This window comes from Strix uralensis, chromosome 20 (genome assembly GCF_047716275.1).
Source record: "Strix uralensis isolate ZFMK-TIS-50842 chromosome 20, bStrUra1, whole genome shotgun sequence".
Taxonomy (NCBI): domain Eukaryota; kingdom Metazoa; phylum Chordata; class Aves; order Strigiformes; family Strigidae; genus Strix; species Strix uralensis.
In genome coordinates, this window is record NC_133991.1 from 6,796,649 (window position 1) to 6,818,554 (window position 21,906).

Genomic DNA, 21,906 nt, shown 5'->3' on the forward strand with positions numbered 1-21,906 from the left:
TGGGGATGTTACACTTCAACTCAGTAACCAAAAACATGGGATGAGGTGGCTGTTGGGTTTGTTCATGTTTCGGTTTGTTCATGTTTCAGTTTGAATAAAGCCCAGATTTCAGTCTGCATTGCTTTGGGGTTACTAGTCCTTAATGTTCTGCAGAGGTTGAGGCTGGAAGAAGAGAAGCATGACAGTTGAACAAGGGCAGTGGTAAAGGAGCCGATTTAGAATCTTTCAGCCCTACAAACAAGTACTGTATAGATGGTTGGAAATGGGCTTTTTCACAGCATCTGTCCCATGAACGTTACAAGTATTTCATGCTAGTCCTGCTGACAGACACTGAATGGTAAGGCTTGAACTCTCCCTCAGTTTTCAAGCTCTTATCCAGGGCTGCGTGTAAGCAATTTTGAATTTCAAACCCTTCAGTGCTAAATGGAGATTGGCACAAAAATGTCAGTTAGTATTTACGGAAATGCTTTAAGAGTGCAACTTCAAAGTCGCTCTCAAACTTTCACCTGTACTAACTTATTTCAAATCAGGGTGGGGTCTTTTTCCTCGTCCACAGATGAGGTGACTAAGCTGTAAACAAACTGACTTTTTTATTCCGGTATCTTTTGTTGTCTCAGTAACAAAACTAGTATTCAGGCCTGTTGCTTTTCAGTGCTGCATTCACTATCCTGGACCGTTCTTTAACTGCTGACCAACTCGTAAGTATTTCTGCAGTCTGGGAGAACAGAGTTTTCCACACTCTTTCAGATGTGACGTATGTGCTGGTCTGTGTACATGCCTACTGAAGAAGATGATATGCAGTTGCATTTTACTCTATTTCAGCACCTAGTTTGGATTTGAATTCAGATTAATTTGGAATAGGCATAGCTACAAAATGAGTCTGCAGTGTTTGTACTTGTTATGATGTGCCTCAATTATATACATTGAGATCTTTTTCAGTCAAGCCAAATAAAAATTATCTTTTTTTAGGCTACAGTTAAGTAGGTTAGAGGTTGCCTACCAGTCTGCACAGATCTTTGTCACGTGCAATTTTACTGGATGTGCCCTTTTCCACATGTATGAATTCCATGGGGTTTAGGTTGATTTTCTACTAACAGCTCCTGAAAGAAGAGGGACAAAAGAGTAGACTTTGTGAGTGAGGAATTTTGAGGCTATCTTTTGATTGGGGGGGGGGGGGGGGGGGAGATGTAGAAGTTTACTGTTTAAAAATAAACTCAAAACTTGGCATGAAAAGTAATTTATGGGATTTCTGATTGGTCTTGTAGTTTATCAGCAAGCACTCTTGATTCCGTGTGTCTGAGAGACAGCGATAGCACGGAGTCCTTGGAGCATTAGTGCCAACTGCAATCCCAATTTTCAGACAAACTTAATGTAATTCTGGCTGATATTGCACCACCTCCAACCCAAGCTCAGCTGTTGGATGCATAATGCTGCCAGGCATATGACTGTACTTATAACTGTGTCTCTGGGAACACCTGCTTTAGAGTACTTCACCTCTCTAAATCCTTGTACACCAGGTGGGGTAGGGGGTTTCTGTGCACATCGCTGCAATTTGTGGTGAGATGCCTCCTGTTTTCTGTCTCCCTACCCTGCTTCTGTAGATTGGGGGTAAGGGTTTTTATAAGTTTGAGGAGCTGTGTCTGGGATAATGCCTCTCTTTCTTCTCTGTTCATCTGCCCCCATATGCTTGTGCTTCATTCCAAAGATGAACTGTTGATGAATATGTAATTTATCCAGTTGGAGAGAAACCTCCTGTCACAATGAAACAAGATGTGCAGCTGTCATCGTAGGCCTCTCGGGCCAAGGATTTCGATGGAAATAGCTTGATCTCTTTTTTATCTGAAGTGGGAACTCTAGTGATATGATGAAAATACACATTGACATCCTTTCTCCTCCCCTTTCTTCTCCAGCTCCCTGCCTTCCCCCATTTAGAAGAGTATCATTAAAGCCATCCAACAGTGGTCACCTTCTTCCATGGTGAAAGCTGAGGCAATTCAGAGCTGTTCCCCTGATGTCCCTGGTTAAATTGTGGAACTGCTTCTGCTTGTTTGTAATATCCGAATGCGGAAGTCATTTAGTTCATAGCAGTCTTTTGCAGCACAGCAGAAGCTTAGTTTGAGCAGCTTCCTATTCTGGGTAATGTAAAATTTGCAAAGAGAGTGAGGTATTTGTCATGTTATAAGAAGGAAGACCCCCTGAAAAGCTTGTGTTGTGCCTTGGAGACCATTTCTGACCTTCAGGTGGGCACAGATCTAGCTGACGTCCCCCAGCTATTGCCACATGTCTGTCATGGGAGAGTGGTCTAGGTGGGTTTTGAGATGAAGTCTGAAGTGTGTGGAATGACGACCTCCTTGAATAGAGCTGGTTAAGGAAGCTACACAGTTATGCAAATGTTCAGGTTTTCGTTTAGCAATTTATTGCTTTGTATTGCAATTACAATTTTAGCAGCTACCCACTGCTTGAAAAAAACAGCTGGCTGAAACTAAATCCAAGGAAGACTTGTGGTGATGTGAATGAACAGAGAAAAAAAATTCAGAGTGCAAGCCAGCACTGACCTTTTTTCTGAAAAGGACTGATTGAAGTGGTACGTGATAGCAATGAGCAGTCCGGGAATCCTAGACTAAAGTTTTGACAGAGAGTTTCCACTTTCGCTGCCACTTTTGTGTGGGGGACAAAGGATAGACATACATGTGCACCCACGCAGGATGCGAGGAGGGTGGGAATGGTAATAAAACGGAGTACTCTGCAATCTTACTTCTCCAGAGTGTTCTTTCTTTCTGACTTGGTTCATGCTATATATTACAGCTGACTTAATTTTGTCCTGCTGATGAATACCATACTAGTGTGAAAGAGTGCACCAGATTTTTTTTAATGGCTTTTCAGCACAGTAGCAGAGTGGAAGGGAGATAGTCTATCTGAGGTCACAGCACATTACTTGGGAAAAGATATGGGCCTAAGGAATTAAGAGACTGGGTAAGATAATTTTCTAAAACTAGTCACATGATTTCATTAATCACGTTGTTTTGGTTTGTGTTAACTTGCTGAAGAGTGTCACTGACTTCCAAAGGAAAAAGGCTGTTGTTGAATTTCCATCTTGGCAGATGCCTAGAGACCTAATTACAGTTAATAGCAAGAAGAACTTTTTATCTAAATATTTTTCAATATATAAAGTGCAATTTTGGGTCAAAATAAACAGTTTATATTGAAATAATATACACCCCAGGTACCCAGTGCCTTTTAAAACAAAACAGGATTCCAAGCTTCTCATGTTAAAATTGGGAAAAATCATTTGGTTTTACTTGTGCTACAGAGGAGAGAGAAAGTGGGTGAGTGTTGAGTTTGTGCAATTCAGGTACAAGGCTGGGAGTCAAGTGAGAGGGTGTTTCTGCCTTCGGAGTTAGCCTCCTGTGCAGTGCTCTAGAAATCACACAGCTTTCTAAAACCATTTTCTCAATTTTAAAATTAAAATTGCAGCTCTAGTTTCAAAGAGGTGCTTGAAGCTTAGACTCTTTGTGCTTGTAACCGTACTGGTGGGATTTGCTGATGGGCAAAGGCGCTTTCACTGAAGAGCTGTCTGTAAATGTTCTAACAGAACATCAGCATGTGTTGTGAGAGTGAGTTTGCAAATTACTTGCAAGAGAGCATGCTGATAAACGCTGATCAAGCTGAAAAATGTTCTTAGAATAGCCACTGTACTTTTTTCATGTATTTGAGAATTCAAAGTCTCAATTTTCCTCTCATTTAAGCAAATTTTCTATGGGTTTACCTTGCAGATTATTTACTCCAGTGTAAACCAGGTTATAGCAGTATAAAAGGATCTTTGTCTGCATGATGGTTTCCTCTGTACCATATAACTAGGAAGTTACTTTTGGTACTTCTCTTGGAATCAGCAATAATTTAAGGCGATAGCATTTCAGTGAAGTTGTGTGTGGCTGTCTCTGTGCTGAGCTGCTGTGGCCCCGTTCCAGCTTTTCCCTGCACTGCTTTGCACCCTTCCCCAACGGGCTACGCTGTTTACTTTCTGCTCTGTGGTAAATGGATGTCACTTCCTTGATTAAAATGCTGGTGCGCAGCCAAATTCTCTTCCTTTGGGCTCACACACTTGGTGAAGCAGCGCACCTAGTAAGCGTGCCCACTGTTGCATCCAGCGTTGTGCCACTCTCTTGATCTGGCTCCTGGCTGAATGCGTTGGGATGTGCTTCATCTTCTGCCCTCTGAGACGCCTGGTGCCCACACGTAGAGGCTTTTGAAAGCCTCTCTGAGGTGGAGCAGCTGTGTCACACTGTGTTAAAGAGGGTCTGAAGACGGGTTACCAGAAGGCACAGGCTGAGCTACCAGCTGGGTACTGTCCACATCTGGTGGGGAAGGTCTAGACAGCCTATGGGCATGGGGTGCCAGTATCAGCCTGCTCTGTCCATCGAAAGCAGCCAGCAGATGTGATTATGCAGACACTGTGGAAGTGGGACTGCTGGCCCTGATGTGCCCGATGGTGTAGGTGCTCCTGGATGCACAGAAGCCTGATTAAGACACCACAGGAACTAACCTGGATGCCTGGTTCTGACTATGCTGGGTACAGACTGACCTGAATACTGTCCTCTGCCTTTGTAGCTGGCCACTTTCCCACCTGAAAAACTTTAGACAGACATCAAAATTGCTGATCAGTCTGGTGAGCAATCAGATATTTGTCTTTGGAAGGATTATTGGTATTACATACTTAGATGATTAGAGATGCAAAAAGTCTCCAAACATTTTGAAGGAACAGAACGGAAAAATGTCTCCTCCCTCCAAAACAAAATTTCAGTCTGTCTTCCCCTGAACACTTATGTTTCTAGCTGTGATACTGTACTAGTATTTATTTACCTGTTTTTTCAAGATGTGCATGCTGTCACCTTGGGCACACATGATAAACACATTTTTTTCTATCCCTAGGTAAAAAATCTTATGTGTTCAATCCAGTTGCTGTATACAAATTAGATTTACATGCTCTGTAGTAGATAGCCAGGGCTGGTCCCTGCTCTTCATTTTCTCGTGCTCTGTATGGGTTAAGATGCCACCTCTGCAAATGTCTTGCTCAGACTGGCAACCTGCCTCCTTCCCTTGTGCCTCCTGCGAATGGCTAATTTGCTGACTCTTCCACCTGTGCCAACATATGGTTGCTCCCATTTATCATAATTCAGGTCTGTGTGCCAGTGACACAGGCTGATAAAAATAATACTTCGTGCATAAATGTCACTTGAGCGGATTATTTGATAGCTCCGTTACCACGTAAATACTTATTTTTGACCAAGCAAGCTGTGAATTCAGTTTTGAAATGGTAGGTTATTAATGAAATTAAGTTTAGCAAGGCATTTCTTATCAATGCAGGTTTACTTAAAAAAAAAAAAGTAAACTGTAACAATGAGCCACTGTACAATGCTATTAATGAGGAACCAAGGTGGTTAACTCATTAAATACTTAAATCATTGCAAAACAGCATTCATGAAAGTGGGATCTGATGAATTTTGTAGGGGATACAGCATGGAATAATAATGCAAAAATAATCATTTAAAATGTACTTTAGCAAGACATATTTTAAAGCCACACTGCCCTGTTCTGGCTTTCTGAATAGATTTTGGTGATCTTCAAGCTACTAGAAATGGCAGAAACTGCCGTGAATTGTGTTTTGTGTTTTGAAACTACTGTGTTTTGTGAATAGCATTAATCCCAGTCTTGGTGTGTTGCCTTGAAAGTTGTTTTACCAATGAATGTGTTTTTGCTGTTGTGGAGGCCACACAATGGGTAACGGGTTGGATATGCATTGTTGTGTAGCACCTGTACTTGAAGCACATAGACCTTACTGGATTCTGCAGTTTGGCAGTTCCCTGGTGTGTAGCAAAGAGTGAGGAGACTGAGACACTCTGCATTAATCTCATGGGAACTGCTGAGAAACAGAAGACAGTTTAGGATTGTAGGGGGAGGTTCTGAAGGTGGTAAGGAGGTAGTCAAGGAGGATAAATGAGCCTCTCGATAAATGAGATGGAAAGAGGAGCTTGATGGTTCAGGGAGCTAACAGAAAAGAAGCTCATTGTGTTAAGCAGAGTCTTCCTCTAACTTAGGAGGTGTGAGGGCAGCTCATAGAACTAATGAGCAAACATTATTGTAGGAAAGCATGCCCTAGCAAAGCTGCTATTTGTCTTGCATCTCCCTCCCTTTTTGGCACCCACCTCCATTTGCAGTAGCCTTGAGGGTCATCAGCCCTTGTGTTCAGTGGCTGAAGGCCTCTGAGGAGGAGGAGGAGTACTTGTTGCGGCTTCTTCTCATGTGGGAGCAAAATCAGCTGCCTGTGGGAGCTCAGTTCCTTTTGATCCCTTAACTCAAGCGGCTCGTTGGTGCTACTGCATTCCAGCCCCCAAATTCCTGAGCAGTCACGAGAAGAAGCCAGACACAGTCATTGAGAGCTTTATTATACACAGCCAAAAGCTCAGTGGTTCTGAGAGATGTTCCTTTCGCTGGTTCTAGTCCCTTATTGTTTACACTCTTAGGAAAATAAAGGGAAATTTTATATTCAAATGTAAACCACAGTTTTCCTATACAGCCAAAGCCTACCCTTTGATAGAAATACACAAAGCATGTGTAATAAATCCTGTATGTAGACTGCGGTCTCTGATACTCCAGCCAGCGAGGTTATGACATTAATATCACACATATAGTGAGAACCTGAGTTCAAACACTTCATTTTTAATGAAGGTGAAAAGTATAAAAATCCAGGCTTGCATTATGAATACTGTCTTCAACAGTGTATGGGAAGAAAACTTCGACATCACTGGTAGTTCCTCCGGAATTAAATTATGCTTGCAAATTTATACAAAAGTCATGGTGATGTATAGAACATGTTAATGAACAGGTGGTGAAATGAATTTCACTCTTCTGTTTAAAATCAGTGAAGAGAGTCATGGCATTCACAGCTTCATACTGGGGAAAAAAAAAAAAAAGGCAGTCCAGCAGAGCATGATGTAGTGCCAGCACTGCTTTGCCTACAAACCATGGCAAGCAACTCCCTACCTCATCCAATATTTATTGGATTTCTTCTGGCTTTTCCTTAAAGAGACTCAAGAAAGAAGATAAAACAATCCCCCTTCCCCAAAACAAGCCCAGCATGATCATTGCCGTGTGGGTGAATGTGTTTGCAGGTCCAGGATAGACTGTTTGATCTTGCATCTCCACCCTTGGTGAAGCTCCTTCTCCCTTTGCTCCTGCAGATGCTCCAGGCACAACATGCAGTTATGATTTAGGGCAGGTACTTTTTGGCTGCCAGAAGTCATCTGTTGAGTGCCTGCCATACAGTCATGCCAGTAAGTCAGCATCTTTTATTCAATAAGTTGCTTGAGAACTACTGAAATCTATGGCATCCTTAACTTTTCCAAACCAACATGTTAATATTAGTCAGGTTACTGACTAATTACCAAGATGTGTTTACCAAGCCCTGGAGCACAACAAAGAAGTAGCTCTTTCTGCCGGTAAATTTTTTTGGCTGGGCATTTATTTGTCACTTCAGTGTAATTGTGGAGCTCCTTGCCTGCAGAACAGCCCTTCATCTGCAAGGGATTGACAGGCTTTACACAGGGCTTGCTAGTTATGGTGTTCAAACTCCGCCACATCTGTAACAACCACCCATTTGTCCAAACATTGCTTATGGAAATTATCAATTTCTGTATGGTGCATACCTCTGAATGGGTAACAAAATAATTAAGGAAATAACTAGGCTGTCATAAACATTGTAGAGGTATCTAGGGAATTGCTATCCTGAAAATTCACTGTGTAATTCTGCTTGCCACGCCATTCCTCTCCCACTGGCAGTGCTTATTTCATCAGGTCTAAAAGTGATCCTGTACAGAACAAAGGAAAAATCCCTCTTGAAAGAGCTGCTGAATCTTACCTGTGTTTCTTGTTGTTGTCTTAGTGCATCTGTAGGCAGCTACAGAGACTTTTTAACATCTTAAGCCTCAGTCGTATCTGCTTGATAGTACAGGTGACAGTTAGCAGAGCTTTGCCTAACGGGTGGCAATATTTTAAGTTCCCGTGTAGCATCCCCTGCATGTTCCAGGTATCAACAGTGTAATTCTTGCTTTTCAGCCATTATGGTCAACATCAGGGTGATGTTGACTGAGATGCAGAGCACGATGGCCGCGTATGGGCAGAGGTGGAAACATTTATGAGCTCCTTTTCTTGCACTTGGAGCAGACTAAGCCACAGCTGGAGCAGGTTGGGGCATCGCCCGGGTGCTGTCCCTGACCTGTACGCCGTGTTGTGAGACGAGTGTCTCTTGGTGTGCCTGGAGAAGAATCCCGCTTTGCGGAAGAGCTGTCTGTGGCACAAAAGCAGCGTGGGATGCCTGCTCACAGTGCAAAGTACGTGCTCAGCAGGAACCCACCAGCCTCCTGAAATGCTGGCAATGAAGTGAGAGCTGTCCGTTTCTGTGTGACTGCCAGCCACCAGCACAGAGCAGTTTTCAGTGAAGCATCTTTGTCAGTGTAGATGCTGCATGTATACAAGCCCTAACTTAAACTTACACCTGTACATAGAGGTCCTTAAACAATTAAAACCTGACATACACTGGTGCGGGCCGAAGTAGTGTGCCTGTGTTGTAGAAATGGCTGTCGGGTTTCCATGTGCTCCTTTCTCTTAAAGATAAGAGATATCTTTGCAAAAATGTTGCAGATCAGAGGACAGTCCTGGTTATTAGTTGTTTGTTTATGGACATTTCCCTTCCATGCTTTTGTAGTTGAGCGGGATTAAGGTTCTTCTAAAACAACATCTGAGCCTTTTGTCAACCTTCTCATTTCCTGGCAATGGCACAAAACTACTACTCCAGCTGAATGCTGAGGTCTGTCTTATTTTATCCTGGTTTGTGCACTCCCCTGTGTTTTTCTTCCCAATGTTTGACATGTTGCAATGTTCCAGAGTGAATTAGTGAGCTGTCTTTTTTTTTTTTTTAGGAAAACAAAGTTTTTGGGTCAGGCAGTAGCATTTGTGTATTCTGTTATCGTGGGTGGCCTCCAGTTTGCAGGGGTCCTTGAAACAGGAAGGGAGCTTAACTATGGATGCAGTTTGCTGCTGCCGTGGAGGTTGTGAATACTTGTTTGACTGTGCAGCTTTCGTGTTGTTTAGATTTGCAATTCCTAGGAACAAATTAAACCTCCCAACAGCATAGTTTAAAATAGAAATTCAGTATTTTTGCAATAGAAGGGATGTGTTAACTTCTGAGTGGGACCAACAGCTTGAAAATTAATGTGCAGAAAGAAGAGTAATTGTTTCTTTTATGTATGATATCTAAAGTATGTGTTTTGATTGCAGTGCAGAGCTAATACAATGGATGATATGTTATTTCTGTTCATGGAACACATCTCTCCGTGTATTTATTAAGATCTAGTTGCCAGTCTAAGTGCAATGTACACTACAGCATTGTGCCCATCAGTTACACTAAGAATTGTTTATCATGTCATGAATCTGTAGATTTTCACTTAAACATTAAAATCTGCTGAGCCTGCAGGGTTTGGTAAGCTCACCATTGTGGATTTTGAAAGGCATATGTCCACTGCAGCGACAGCAGTAACTTTGATGAGCCAAATTCAGTTAGATTTTGAAAGGATTAGAGATGCCACTAAAGCTACAGACGTTGGAACAGCACCAAATGGCAAAAGCTTCCCAGTTCAAGTACAGCAACCCAAAAGACTTAACACACCTTAAAAAAAAAAAAAAAAAAAAAAAAAATCAATAGAACAGTATGTTGGTATATTATACCAAATAACCTTTAGGACTCATACCAGCTCCCTTCCCTTGGGAATCTGGAATTTTACAGTGACGAAAGAAATGAGTTGGCTGTATAGCTGAGAGATGTTTTTATTTCAAGAAGTTTATAAAATGTAGCCGTTGCTGAATGCTATCAGTGGATTTTTAAGACCTAAAAGAAACATAGTCCGGGAACTACAGTGTGAATGCAGAAATGCAGAGGAGGCAATTTGTATTCTGTTTACCAGTAAGTGATGACACATGGTGTATGCTCTAGAAACTGAATGCCCCGATGAATTCAGATTTCTTTGTAAACTCCCAAAAGCAAGTTTATAGCAGTTTATTTCTGGAATACTGCTGCATGGGTGGTCTTGGAAGACTCCAAAACTGTGCATTTTGCACTGGACTGTTAGGATTTTAGGTAAGAGTGTGTGTGTGTATCTCCCTCTCTCATTATTTGACCTGCAAAAAAAAACCCAAAACAAAACAACACCCCAACAAGTGATTATGTGTCTCAGATGCAATTGTTTTCCAGAGTAAGTTGCCAGGAGCTGGTACTTGATCTTTCTTATGTTACTGACCTTTACGTGCTCTGTGATGATTTAGCCTGGTAATGCTACAAATTCAGCCGAGAACTGTTAAATCAGTGGCTCCACTGTCCTTGTCTTTCATCTTTTTAGGTTTGTAGCTGTAAATCTGTAGAGAGATTTAGAATAAAATTGAAGAATACCCATCTATGATCTTGCTGCTGATTTTATTTAAATAATGTATGAGACATAATTTGAGCTTCTGTTTGTTTTTCCCGATGCACAAAAACCAAAGTCAGTGTATTAGGGCTTACATGGAGTACAGACAGCCTGTTACAGCAAACTTGATCATAGAGTCTTGTACAGCCAACTGGAACATAAATTTTATCTTATCTTAACTCTAAGAAATTCCAGTAATAACTATCCTGAACTTTATTTGTCCTTTCTCACCAAACGTGTAACCATGCTGGACTGGACGTGTGGTTTTTGTATGTGCTTGTAAGTTACAGGAAAGATGAAAACTTACAGTGTCAAAAATGAATGGATGGTGGGAAATTTAAACGTGCATTTTCTGCTTTGTTCTCACTTTAGCTGCCAGATTGTTTCCCATGTCATTTCTAATGTGTATCTTTTCCACTTTCAGTTACTATGTGGGCAAGCTGTTGTAATTGGTTTTGTCTGGATGGCTCACCTGAAGAGATGCAGCCACAGCCACAGCAGGGAGCCAGAGCCCAAGCCTATTCCAACCCCGGGTACAGCTCCTACCCGTCTCCCACTGCTTCTGAACAGAGCTGCAAGGCGTGTGGGGTGCACTTCGACAACTCCTCTAGGAAGGTGAGATGCAAACATCTTCTCTGGCAGTATGCCATCGGACTTCCATTTCATTGCAAAGAGCCAATTTGAAGAGAAACGGGTGCACAGGAGAGGCCTGTGATTTGCGGACATACCATATGGGAAACGACAGCTTGCCTTTGCTTCTGAGTCTGTAGTCATTCTTTTGCAATTAGGAGACATAGCTAAAGATGACTAGAAATGTGGTAGTTAACCTTCAGTAGACTTGGCTTTCCCAGGCACTGAAAGAAGAAAGCCAAAGTGCTTATAATCATTTAAAGGGGCATTAACTTAAGCATGAGTTTTTTTAATTAGTTATTTAAAAACATTCCATTTAAAAAAAAATGTGACAAGAAATTTAGTAATCTGTGCTTTCAGTAAGGAAGATCTACGTATCTCTTTTCCAAACTATTGTTGCTCAAACTAAAAAGCCAAATCCATTCTATCTTGTTTGTAAACTTCATTTGTGAGCATATAGATGCCAAAATAGTTGTTGCCACGAGATTTTTTAATTAGACAGCAAGCCCTGTCTGGGAGATTATTTGAGCATGGTGGTTCCTATAATGTTGCTTGAAAAGTGTTTTGGTGAGGAAAGTTGTTCAGAGTCCAAACTCTGTGGCTTAAGAAGTGGCTTATATATAGCATGTTACTGAACCTAATAATGTGAGAACTTAAAAATTACAGTGAATTTTGGCCACAGCTGTTTTAGATTAGTTGGGGATATTAATAAATCAGTCTTTCTTGCACCTTTTTATTTATGTATGTGGCACATATCTGAGAAATAGTAAGTCTTGGCAGCACTGTTGCTTTCTACTCACAGAACAACCGGGATGTTTATGCATTTTTGCACTGAGAAGTGTTATTGCTCCAGAAATCACTACAAATTTAAGTTTTGGTAATATATTTTGGGATTGGGGATGTATGTTAACATATTTTGAGTACGTAAGTATGCTTGGACTTTTTCTGACAATAGGCAGATTCAGAGTCAGGTGGGAATGGTGCAGTCCCTGCATGTGACTCCACAAAGTGTTGTCATTAACATTGTCCTCATTAATGTGATGTATCTTCACAAACACTTGTGGAAGGAATTATTCTGAATCCAGTGCTTACCCTTCTGCAGAGTAGCAAATAGTGGATGGAGAGGATTCTGCTCTTGAAATGAAAACAATTCATGCAGTTAAGTATGGATTGTAGAGTAGCAGTGCTAGAACCATGGTCTCATTTGTCCTGGTACCTTCTAAAACGTATGTTCTACTATAAGCTGTCTTTAAGGTAGTCTCTTGTACAACAGTCATCAGTACTGCTCCAGATACGTGAAAACATGCCGACAGCTTTGGGCTGGGTAAAGCTCTGGTGTGCAAAACGTAGAGGATCTGCTGAAGCAGTTTAAGATGTTTCTCCAGCAGACTTCCCTGTTTTTCTCCTGGAGTTGGCGGTCAGTGTAACTGGGACAGCAGAGTACAGTGTGTGCTTGTCTCGGCTCCTCCCATTCAGTGCAGACATGAAAATGAGTTTGAGGCTTGTATTCTGTATTGAGAAAGGGGGCTCCTAAACCTTCCTTCCACTTTCTGCTGCCACAGCTGCTAAGCAGTAATCTCTGGGGCTGGCTTGAGCTCGATGGCTACAGGTGGCAAGGCTTAAACAGCTGTAGGAAGGGCTGCTAAAGCTCATCCGTCAGGCCTTGGTCTCCAGGAGAGAGCTGAATATGTAACTTATAAAACACAGACATGTTTGTAAGCCATGTTAATTCTTTAACTCTGTTGATACGGACCCAGAAGCATATGAAATCTCACTTTCCTGCAATGAGAGCACGGAAAACTCTTCATTCTCTCCCAGGAGAGGCAGTACCTTTGAACTCTAGTGTCCAGTTAATGTTTATACTGAAATACGATGGATAAAAATTAATTCCTTCCATGTGGGTGACCAGAAGGATAATCTAGATTGCTTTAAAAAAACCCAATCCCAACAAACCAACCAACCAACCAACCCCAAAGCAAAATGATGGTGTCTTAAGTACTTGATCTTTTATCATAATTGTATTTTAATGTTCATATAACATGGCAGCCACTGAAAGGATTGGGGTAGGGGGCATTTAAATGGAGCATGTACTTATAAAGTGCTTTTAAGTAACCATTGGAGCATCTTTAAAGGGTATAAAGTTTAATCATGGTACCAAAAAATCTAAGTTTTTTTGTATTTTCCTTCTCTTAGATGACTTTTTGATCTTGGTTTTCTGCAGCAAACTGATTCCACATTCTTTTAAATTTAAAACAAGCATTCTTCATTTCCCTCTCTGCTGATAGAAGGATATGGTGGGCATTCTTGGTGGGTATGTCAGATTGTTATTGCTTCCTCCCCCATTTTCTGATTTCAGTGCCTTAAATTGGCTGACATTTTCAGGAAGATGCCTTTCTTTGCATACTTACAGAAAAAGCTCCTGGCAAGATAGAGTGTAAGATTAAAAAGAAAAAAAACAACCCTGAACAACAGTGGCCGTAGTGAAAGCTTGAATGTTGGCATTTCTTCATTTTATCCTGCATAGAGAGAAGAGCCAAGTGTATCAAAGCCCCATCCTGGTATCTCCGGGAGACTAGCTGTTAGAGCAAACGACCAGGAGCAGCTTCCATTCTGGACAGTCTTCTGATTTAAAGTATTTCACTTCTGTTTGACCATCCTGTGATTGTGCTGCCAGTTAGCAAGCATCATTCAGAAGCGGTCTGACCTTTTAGTAACAGGTTTTATTTACAGCAACACTTGAAACTAATTGTTCTGGAGAGACCAGTGTCTTCAATCGTTGCCCTTTCACTCAGAGTTCAACAAAAAAAGCTGTCTAATACTGAGATGTGGCAAACGGCTTCTGTGCATGTTAAAAACTTGATGCTCAGATACAGGTTGGGGAATCTTTTTTTCTCTGAAGATGAGTCCTAGTGGTGATCTGATAAGCTGGAGACATGCCTGGTTTTACTTTCACTTCTTAAATGTATCATTTGATAATTAAGGCAGGCTTGTGTTATTACTGTTAACTGCTTGCAAAAAACCTGTTGGATAATGCAGCCCTTGTGCTGTGCTCGCTTACGTGATACCTGAACATGTAAGTACTCAAGGAGGTGTTTCCTGGCTGGAAGGTCCTTGGCCGTACAGTGGTTGCTTTTGGAGCTGGTTTGGCAGTCTGCAGAGCACAAGGGAGGCTTCTCCCTGCCAGAGTAAAGCAGGGGTGGTTGTTTTTTGGATTTTTTTTTTTCCCCTCAGTTCTTGTGATTGCTCCCCTGTCAGCGATGGGTGATTGAGAGAGGGAAAGTGTCAACAGGGTTGTTTTCCATTACTCTGCCTTTGTGGAGTGTTTGTTCCCCTGCTCTAGACACATGCACAACCAGTAGTTCCTATCTGCCTTGAAAATTTCCTGAGGAACTGGATTGCTCCTTCAGTTGTAGGGTCAAAAAAACTAATGTTTTTTATAACGACCAAGTTAAGGAAAACTTCTCAAAACTGGATGGTATGTGGAAATTGCCCTTCCTGTCTTGCTTTGTGATTGATGAAAGTCACTTTTACTTGGCAGGTCCTCAAAGAGCAATTTTAAGATGAGGTTTCAAGTTTGCATGACCAGAGATTCTCTCTGTGGTAGAAATTTTCATGACTTAAAATGCTTAGGCAGGAAATTGGGATTCTTTCCACTAACTGTCATTTTAAGTCTATTACAGGGTCTAAATGAGAAGTCTGTCGGTTATAATTGTGAGGGAGTGTGTGGGACAAGGGGGCTGCCAGGCTGTAAAGGGGATCAGAAGGAGCTTATGTAAGCAAGTAGTGTATTCACACCTTTTAAAACATGAGAAACATCCGCTTTCTTTGAACTGTGAAGTTAAAAATGTTCTTTAATCACTAGAAGCAATTCATGAAACAATTTTTTTTGTCTCTGAGTTTGTTGCTTCTCCAGCTCTGCATGTGTATTTTTCCTTGCATAGCTCTGAAGGGTCAGGATGTCAGGATTTCATAAAGATGCTTGTCTTCTCTGAGGCTGCAAATTAGCATTTTTGACCAGCACTGAAACCAGTTCTTTCTTCCCTTGGGACCTTTTAAAAGAAATGTAACGTGGCTGTTCTGCTGCTATTCCTATTGGAAAATATAGAATTTGACTTTCCAAAGTGTCAAACAGTCAAGTTTCTGCAGAAGTCAGTGTGGACTGTGAGTGTTTGGAACTTCTGAAAATCAAGCCCTGAGTGACGAGAACAGAACAGTATAAAATATAAACATTAAACAGCAGAATTTAATTTATAAAGTTTTTAAACATTTGGGGCCTAATATTTCCAAAACTTCAGCACTTTCGGTCTAGCACCTAACTGGCACACAGTGTGCGTATTATTTTCAAAATAAGCTGGCTTTTTCTGTTGCATAAATAAATGTTGAATTCTTTGATGTCTGTCAGACACTCTAAGACTTTCTGTTTCCTTTTCCTCTTATGGTGAAATAAAGATTCATTTAGTGATTGCAGCAAATTGGAGGAAAAAAAGGGGGGAGTGGGAGGTCACTCATAGCAAGTATTAAATCTACAAAATAGAGAAATGTTTTTAAGTAGTTCCCTCCAGTGTTAGAGCTTTCTTAATGCACGGAGCAGTATTTCATTGTTTCATAAAGCAGTGTGCAACTAGCTGTAGTTTACTTGAACATCTGCTGCCTCATAGCTATCTCCTGATTCCATCTGTGGTTTAAACTGGATGAACAGGTCTGGAATAAGGGGCAGAAAACTCCTGTCACTTGAAGGAACTGTCTAAGAATATAATATTTCATTCTGGGTAAATGGAGTGAAGATAGTGCTTTTCTAAGAACTGTGAGGAATCTAGTGATCTGCCCATGGGATCAATCCTTTTCCTCATCTTGGAACAGAGAAACTTGGCACTTTGTCATAAATTAGAAGGCTTTGATTATGCTTTAACAGAGGCTATTTTGGCTTCCAGATGGTAGGAGAGCGCTGCCCGTGGTCATTGTGCGCCTCAGTCACAGGTCACGGTGGCTCGGTTTGATTCTGTTCCCTTCTCTTTACCAGCACATCTGCTTGGACTGTAAGAAGAATTTTTGTACGTCCTGCTCAAACCAGCCTGAAGGTGGTCCTCTTCTCTGCCATCTCTGCCTGCGTTTCCGAGCCACAGCTTTTCAGCGGGAAGAGTTGATAAAGATGAAGGTGAAGGATCTGCGAGACTATTTGGCACTCCGTGAGATTTCCACAGAGTTGTGTCGTGAAAAGGAGGACCTGGTATTTCTGATTCTTGGCCAGCAGCCTGTAATTACCCAGGAAGATCAGATAAGAACAAATCCATTTCATACTAGTGCCTCTGGACAGCAAGACTTTGTGATTCTCCCACCAACCAGCATAGCATCTTCTACCTCACGTGATGCGTCTCCGGTGTCTGCAGATCCCATCTCAAGTTCACTAGCTCAGGAACATCAACAGGTACAGTCTCTAGCCAGGAGCATCTTTTGCAAACTCATTCCTCTCTATTTTTGGATTAACTGCTAAAATGTTGCATGAGGTTTTCCAAGTAGATGATGTGCCAAAAATGTTTTACGTTAAATATGCCTGCTTAAAAAGCAAAGAGGCCTTCTGTTTAGAACACGTGACAGAATACTTCAGTTGCATTTTACACATGCTCTTCTCAGGTTTGTTTTTAATTTTGAAGTGAGGCCATAACACTTTCCTACAGAATAATTAGGAAAGTAAGATGAGTTATTTTACATTGCCCTGCTGTGTAAAACTGTGACTTGCTGTCACCAACTCTGATGTGCTATTTCCCTTCTAAACTCGTGGAATTTAATTTGGTGGGCAGTGTGGAATATATTGAACGTTTACTCTGAGAACAGCATGACTATTTGGAGACGTGTTTGCTCTGGTCCACACTTGCCATTGGCACTAGATACTCCTGTGACTGGTTCCTCTGGTACTGATGCCTGTGTTGATGCACAGATCTATCCTGTGTGTTGATGTTGACAACTTTCTGACAATTGTATGTAGGTGTTAGATGAAATGGTTATTCCTGTTACTTAATTCATGCGCAAGACGGCAAGCACCAGTTAAAGCAATTTTGGAACTGAAAGTGATGAGAAAGAGGACTGTGAGATGGGTGAGGTTTTTGGTGTCTTCTGTCTGCACTCAGATCAACAGAAGACAAAACCTGCGTCTGTTGTTAAGCCTTCAGTTTATGGTGAACCTGCAGTTTTGACGAACCTTGTCAGGGGCTTTTGAGCTTAATTATTTTTTATTGACTTTGCTTTGTTTGTCTTTCTGCTATCTGGTATGGGATGTTTACTCGATGTTTGACATCTGCTCCTAGTCCTGTTATGAAGTTAATAGGTGTATTTAGTTCCCTGTGGACAGAGCTGTGAAAGTGTATGTACCTTCTGCTTCCTCAGCAGATATAGCTACTATAAAAGAAGAGTTTTTCTGGGAGGACACTTTTTCCAAATCATTAAAAGGCCTTTTCATTTTCTGTTTTTTCTGGATATTGCCATTCCAGGTTTTACCAGCAATTTCAGCTCTATTGTCTTCCCTTACTGCCCCATGATACATTTCAGCTTCTTGTCTCTACCTGCATGACATCCTGCTACAGTTCATGCTCTTTCATCATTATTGTTACTCTTTTGCTTTGTAAATATTAACAAGGCACCACTTAGATAAGTAGGATGGTAACATGACAGTCTCCTTTGTCATGAGGGAAAACACAGAGGGGAATGAGAGCTGCTGAGGGCAAGTCAGCTAGAATTACGCTGCAGTTCCTTTCATTTTATTAAGTGCTCAAAGCAACTGCCCCTTCTCATTCTCCAGCTTTGTTGCTGCTGGTCCTTCACTTGGTATCTCCTGTTTGTCCAGTCCAGAACCCACCTGAGGTGTTTCTGAATGGTTAATTTGAAGATGACCTGTGGAGTTTGAGCTATGTTACAGAGCAGTCATCCAGAGCCTTGCACCGATAGCCGATGTGCATCCGAGCTGCAATACCCCACCATGTCACACTGCAACACTTCAGTGAAGGATTGCATATATATACCTGTATAAATTTGGTCTCCTCCTGATGCAGCCTCACAGGAACATCATGTGGGATCTTCTTGTGCAAATACTCTATCAGGGTTTAAGTAAAGTGGGGCTTTAAAGGGTCAGATGCTGCACTTGTGTCAAAAACTTTCACTTGGTTAAAGTTTGTTTTTGTAAGTGCTGCACAGAAAACACCTCTGCAAGTGTGCCTTGCTTTTGCCTTGTGCTGCAGTTCATCTTCCAGCGGGCAGGGTTTGCTTTACGCTGAACTATTGAGCTTATTTCCCATTTGAACACGCACAGATGCACCGTTGGTGAAAGCTTTATTTCCTCTTGCAGGCAAATGGTTATGTGCCTCCGAGCCAAGTCGGTATGACAGGAGTTGAGAATGCAGCAGAAGCACCAGCAGAGGAGGAGACACAGGTTTGTGTGTCCTGGCATTAGATGACAAGGGATACCAGGTTTTCTAGGCTGTATTTGCTACCACAGAATCATTACTGCAGAGATGGGTGGCTAAGCAGTAATTCAGACTGACCCCCGGCAGACCCAATCAAACCCTTTCTTTGGCATCGTCTTGTCCTCCGTACATAGAAAGAACTGGTGTCACTTGGACACTATAATAATAGAAATTATTTATTTCCATCCTAGGACTTTGTGTTTCTGATAGATGGAGGAATTCACAGAGTAACCAATTATGTACATCCAAATATGAATTCCTGCTAGCGCACGTGTTGAAAGTTGGTTTAAATTGTGTTGAGGACAAGAATCATTCCGTCTTTGTTCCCTTTCAGTCTACTGACTCAGAAGATAACCTGGTGCAGGGGAGGAAGGCTTCTCTTTCTGATCTAACAAGCATTGGAGACATCAATGCACTCTCTGTGCGACAGCTGAAGGAAATTCTTGCTCGCAACTTTGTCAACTACAAAGGCTGCTGTGAAAAGTGGGAGCTGCTAGAAAGGGTGACTCGTCTTTATAAAGAGAAAGACCTTCAACATCTAGGTAGGAAACTTAGCAAACATGTGCTTGTGTTCCAAGTTTTTCCCTTTTATGGACAGTTGCAGAAGAAAATAGAACTTACCTTACATTTCTGTTTTGTTCAAGTGAGGAGAAAGGAGGGAGTGTTACACATGTTAGAGTGAAAGTAGCTAAACTCTGTTCAGCACTTACTTGTTTAAGAGGAGAGCGTTATGGTGGCTCTGGAGAGCGACCTCCCTGCAGTAGCAACAAATGAGAACCGTGTACCCTTCACCTTGGGACTCTGTATAGCTGTGGCTGATGGCGCTGGGCACTGCGTCACCCGCAGAACAGCTGATGTGTGACTGTAGACGGGTGACTGTAAGTGCTGGGGTGAGCTCTTACCTCTTGACTTATGGTAACTGGCAGAGCAAGCGGGAAAATGCCACCAAAAAGCATCTGGGCAGTTTGGAGTGGGCATGTGCTTGGTGACAGTGGCTCCCACCACTGAACAGTTGTGGTATTCTGGGGTTTGCCTCTGTCCTCTTGATCACAAGAGCGTTCAGCTGTACACTGTCTGCTCCTGCTGGGCCTGCACAGTTGGCTGATAAAGGATAGTGGTGTGATAGAGGTGCACAGAGAATGTATCTGGCCTGACTTTCAGGTGCCAGTTCACAACTCTCAGTGATTAGTTAAAGAAGACATATAAATTATTTACAAGTGAAATGTATTTTAACACTTTGATTTCGTAGACAGGTTTGTTTCCCAATGTTGTCCAGAGGAGTGTTGTTTTCTTAAACACATTTCTCTAAGCTTTGTCCTCTATGAATGATAAAAGATTTAAAAGACAACAGCTTTGGTTTTAAATTCATTTGTATCTTGTGCTTTTGACAGAATTTATCCTTTTCTCGTACTCGGTGTAGCCTGTGCGTGTGCCTCAGCTGTGCCCAACAATATCAGTGATTGTGTGACACCAAAGAAGCTGGCTCAAGGGGCTACTGAAAGTGTAGTTCTAGGAAGCCAAACATGGCATCAATTCCAAGGCTGTCTTAAAAATTGAGACATCACTTAATGCTTCACAAAGATAAGCAACTAGGTATTGTGTAAGCTCAGTAAAAGAGAAAGTTTCTTGCTAGTTGAACAAACTGTCCTGATCAGAGATTCAGCTTGAACCTCTGCATAGGGATCAGCAAAAAACAATTTTGGTTTAGTAATCTCCCTTCGGGGCTTTCAGCTCCTCCTTAATAATACTGCTTGAGTAAATTTTTCTCCAGCTTCTCTTTATTCTCACCAAATAACATTCTCTTCTTATGTTGCAGTTGCTGACACTGATGATCAAAGTGGTAAGTAACATTACTGGTAAATCACAGAATTATTTAGGTTGGAAAAGACCCTCAAGATCAGAGTCCAACCATAAACCCAACACTGCCAAGGCCACTAAACTGTGCACCTACACTCCAGGGGTGGTGACTCCACCACTTCCCTGGGCAGCCTCTTCCAAAGCTTCACAACCCTTCCAGTGAAGAATTTTTTCCTAGTGTCCAATCTATCCAAACTCCCTGGTGCAACCGGAGGCTGTTTCCTCCCATCCTATCACCTGTTACTTGGGAAAAGAGACCCATGTTGCTTCATTTGCCTCATTGCCCAGGATATCTGTGGTGTTTGTTTTCATCACACAGAATTTACTGTATAAAAGCTGAAACTTTCTGCTCGTTTCCAGTTGATGGAGCAGATATATCCACGTTGGTGGATATGAAAGGGGAATTTTTTTTTTTTCAGACCATCAGTGTGCAAAAGTACATTAGGGAAGCTCCTTGATAAAGCCAGCTCCCAGATTGCACAAAACCGCCGTACCCTTGTCTCATTCAACCCGTGGTCTCTCGTTTACTCAGGTGGTGCTGGGCTCCCTGGCACAGAGGACAACCTCTGCAAAATCTGCATGGATGCACCCATTGACTGTGTCCTGCTCGAGTGCGGCCACATGGTCACTTGCACCAAGTGTGGGAAGCGGATGAGCGAGTGCCCTATATGCAGGCAGTACGTGATCAGGGCTGTCCACGTCTTTAAGTCCTAAGTGTGCGTAAGGAAGACTGGTGATGCCTTAAAGCCTCGTCTGCTGTTAGAGAAACAGTCAAAGTCGCTACAGATAGGTAGGTCAGAGATTAGTGTGGAGACCCCATCGGAAGCTGGAAGTGAGGGATGGATGAAGCCTGGGGAAAGTCGCTCCTACTGAAGCCCTGCCCGGCTGTGCTCTTCCCCCTCTAGTGCTTTACACCACAGTGCCTGGACTCCTTGGAGCTTGTTGCCAGCAGGAGACACAGCAATCTTTAACAACCTATGTTCTAGAATGACTTGATCCACTGGTGTTGGGACAGAGGGATGCTTGGCTTTCCACCACAAACATCAGGTTCAGAGGCTTCGTATTTTTCCCTGAATAGTAAGCATAAGTGGACTGGGGTCTCAAAAAGTGACACTTGTTTTACTGCTTAGGCTATACACCCAGCAACAAGTTTATTTTCAAAGATTAAAATTTTACTGTGCTTGTTAATTTTCTAGTTTGTTTTTTTTTTTCAAATTTAATGTTAAATTCTTATGCTTGCAGGACAGGCAGCCAGCCTCCGACATTCAACATAAGCATAATTCTAGCCTAGTGCAATTGTGGAAAAATGTATAATTTTATTTGAAGATGGACTTTGTCTTATTGAAAAATGAGGGGAGTGAGACTGTGAAACATACAGCCTTACTTTGTGTGGTGGTGGTTTTCTGTTTACATGCCAGTGAGAAGGAGATTCCTTGTTTGACTGTTGTTGA

The 21,906-nt window shown here is 41.9% G+C and overlaps 1 protein-coding gene across 4 annotated transcripts in view; it reads left to right on the forward strand.

The window, feature by feature from the left end:
* RFFL (ring finger and FYVE like domain containing E3 ubiquitin protein ligase) overlaps window positions 1-21,643 on the forward strand; it is a 30,558-nt gene extending 8,915 nt beyond the window's left edge. For 3 of the 4 annotated variants that reach the window (XM_074890271.1, XM_074890272.1, XM_074890273.1), the window contains 6 exons: window positions 10,939-11,129; window positions 16,165-16,569; window positions 18,481-18,564; window positions 18,933-19,140; window positions 20,415-20,438; window positions 20,988-21,643. In XM_074890271.1, the coding sequence (XP_074746372.1) occupies window positions 10,939-11,129; window positions 16,165-16,569; window positions 18,481-18,564; window positions 18,933-19,140; window positions 20,415-20,438; window positions 20,988-21,169 (1,094 nt within the window). In that variant the 3' untranslated portion in view covers window positions 21,170-21,643. Of the gene's footprint in view, window positions 1-4,644; window positions 4,667-10,938; window positions 11,130-16,164; window positions 16,570-18,480; window positions 18,565-18,932; window positions 19,141-20,414; window positions 20,439-20,987 lie in introns of those variants that run through there. The other variant, XM_074890274.1, reaches the window with a different exon arrangement.
* Window positions 21,644-21,906: the final 263 nt, after the last annotated feature.